We start from the raw sequence: 1,568 nt of genomic DNA, 5'->3' as shown, positions 1-1,568 counted from the left end.
GGGATAAATGCAGAGCACTAATTCCGAGTGTGGGTCACCATACTTGGCCACATGTCACGTCACTTTTTTTAATATATTTATTATTCATATTCAATTCATTCAATTTCAAACCAGAACACAACACAAACTTGTGCATGAAAAACTGCATATATATTAATTTATATATAATTTTTTAATTTTACATAGTTAAATTATTTTTTAAATAATTTATTTTTAGTAATATATTTTTTAGTAATACATTTTATTTCTTTTTTTTTTCATTAATTACAAACCAGAACACAAAATAGTACATGAAAAAGTGACCTGCTTTTGGCCTGAATCCTGACCGTTTTAGTCTGAATCGATTCTGACTGTGTGTCTGGCCTGTTTTCAGAATGCTGGATGATTTTTCACATGAGATGGACAGCACTCATTCCAGACTGGATAATGTCATGAAGAAACTGGCTAAAGTTTCTCACATGACCAGCGGTGAGTAATACTGCAGAGGAAGAGCAGACCTGCTTCATTTACTGGCTAAAAATAATGCTTAAAATGCATCAGTCTGAGAATACTTTCAACAGTTATTAAACTGAAACCTCTTATTTTAATATTTGACATGATATCTGACACTTTAGCAGTATTTATGTAGTATAGTAGTATTTACGTTTTATGTAAAGTCAAAACTTTGTCAGAATTCATAAAGTTGGCACTCTGTTTAGAAAGAAATCCATCATGCGTTTCCTGTTAGTAGGACCCCTTGTCTTCCTGATTGGCTGCGGTGCCCCTTATAAGGCAAAGCATGAACAGGAAGTCAAACTTCCGGAATTTTTCAAAGGAAAAGTTTGGTTAAGAGAGCCAAGAATGAAATCTGAGCTTCTCCCGAAAGTTATGGGAATGTTTTACAAACGTTCTCTGGCTGTATGGATTAGCTGTTGAAAACACTGTTTAACCTAGTTATCAGTGTTTTAACCTGTTATATTCTTGCCTGACCCCGCAGATCGTCGACAGTGGTGCGCTATCGGCATTCTTCTGGCCATCCTGTTTGTCGTGATCATTCTCTTGATTGTTCTGTGAACAGCCCTCCTCCGTCCTCCGCCGCTACAGCTCTCCCGCCTGCGAACGCTCACTCCAACGAAGGTGCTTGAGAGAGAAACAAAACACTTTCCCCATCTTTAGTCCATTATACGGTAGAACGCTGCTGCTTTGTAACTTTTTGCTTTCTTAGAAACAACCCAGACAGAAAACAAATGGGTAACACAGCGTACCATAACGCATTTTTGGTTTGGCGATAACGCGGTCTGATCATTTCGTACGAGTTATGTCGTAATCCAGGGTAAATCGTTTCTTTCAAATGGACAATGACTTTAAATACTTAAAAGGATCAAGTGCTACTAGAAAAAATTGCCTACGTTATTTCCTGTGCGCTGCTTTAATAGTCGGTTTAGACCACTGTAAATAATCAACACCACCTACTAAACACTGGAGTTTAACAAACCAGATACTGTTAAAGCGGGTGTATTACTGATCATACTAATGGGAATTAGTTATTTACTGTCTAAGTGTTTATTTCTGTGTGCTTTGTTTACTTA

The 1,568-nt window shown here is 36.9% G+C and overlaps 1 protein-coding gene across 2 annotated transcripts in view; it reads left to right on the top strand.

The window, feature by feature from the left end:
• Positions 1-1,128, top strand: part of LOC107653648 (syntaxin-6-like) — a 3,549-nt gene extending 2,421 nt beyond the window's left edge. For both annotated transcript variants that reach the window (XM_016440426.1, XM_016440425.1), the window contains exons 7-8: positions 374-468; positions 977-1,128. In XM_016440426.1, coding sequence (XP_016295912.1) covers positions 374-468; positions 977-1,053 — 172 coding nt within the window. In that variant the 3' untranslated portion in view covers positions 1,054-1,128. The remainder of the gene's footprint in view (positions 1-373; positions 469-976) is intronic.
• Positions 1,129-1,568: the final 440 nt, after the last annotated feature.

Source organism: Sinocyclocheilus anshuiensis, unplaced genomic scaffold, assembly GCF_001515605.1.
Source record: "Sinocyclocheilus anshuiensis isolate Anshui unplaced genomic scaffold, SAMN03320099.WGS_v1.1 scaffold1079, whole genome shotgun sequence".
NCBI classification, from domain to species: Eukaryota; Metazoa; Chordata; class Actinopteri; order Cypriniformes; family Cyprinidae; genus Sinocyclocheilus; species Sinocyclocheilus anshuiensis.
The sequence above is the reverse complement of the archived record's forward strand: the minus strand, read 5'-3'. Positions and strand labels throughout refer to the sequence as shown.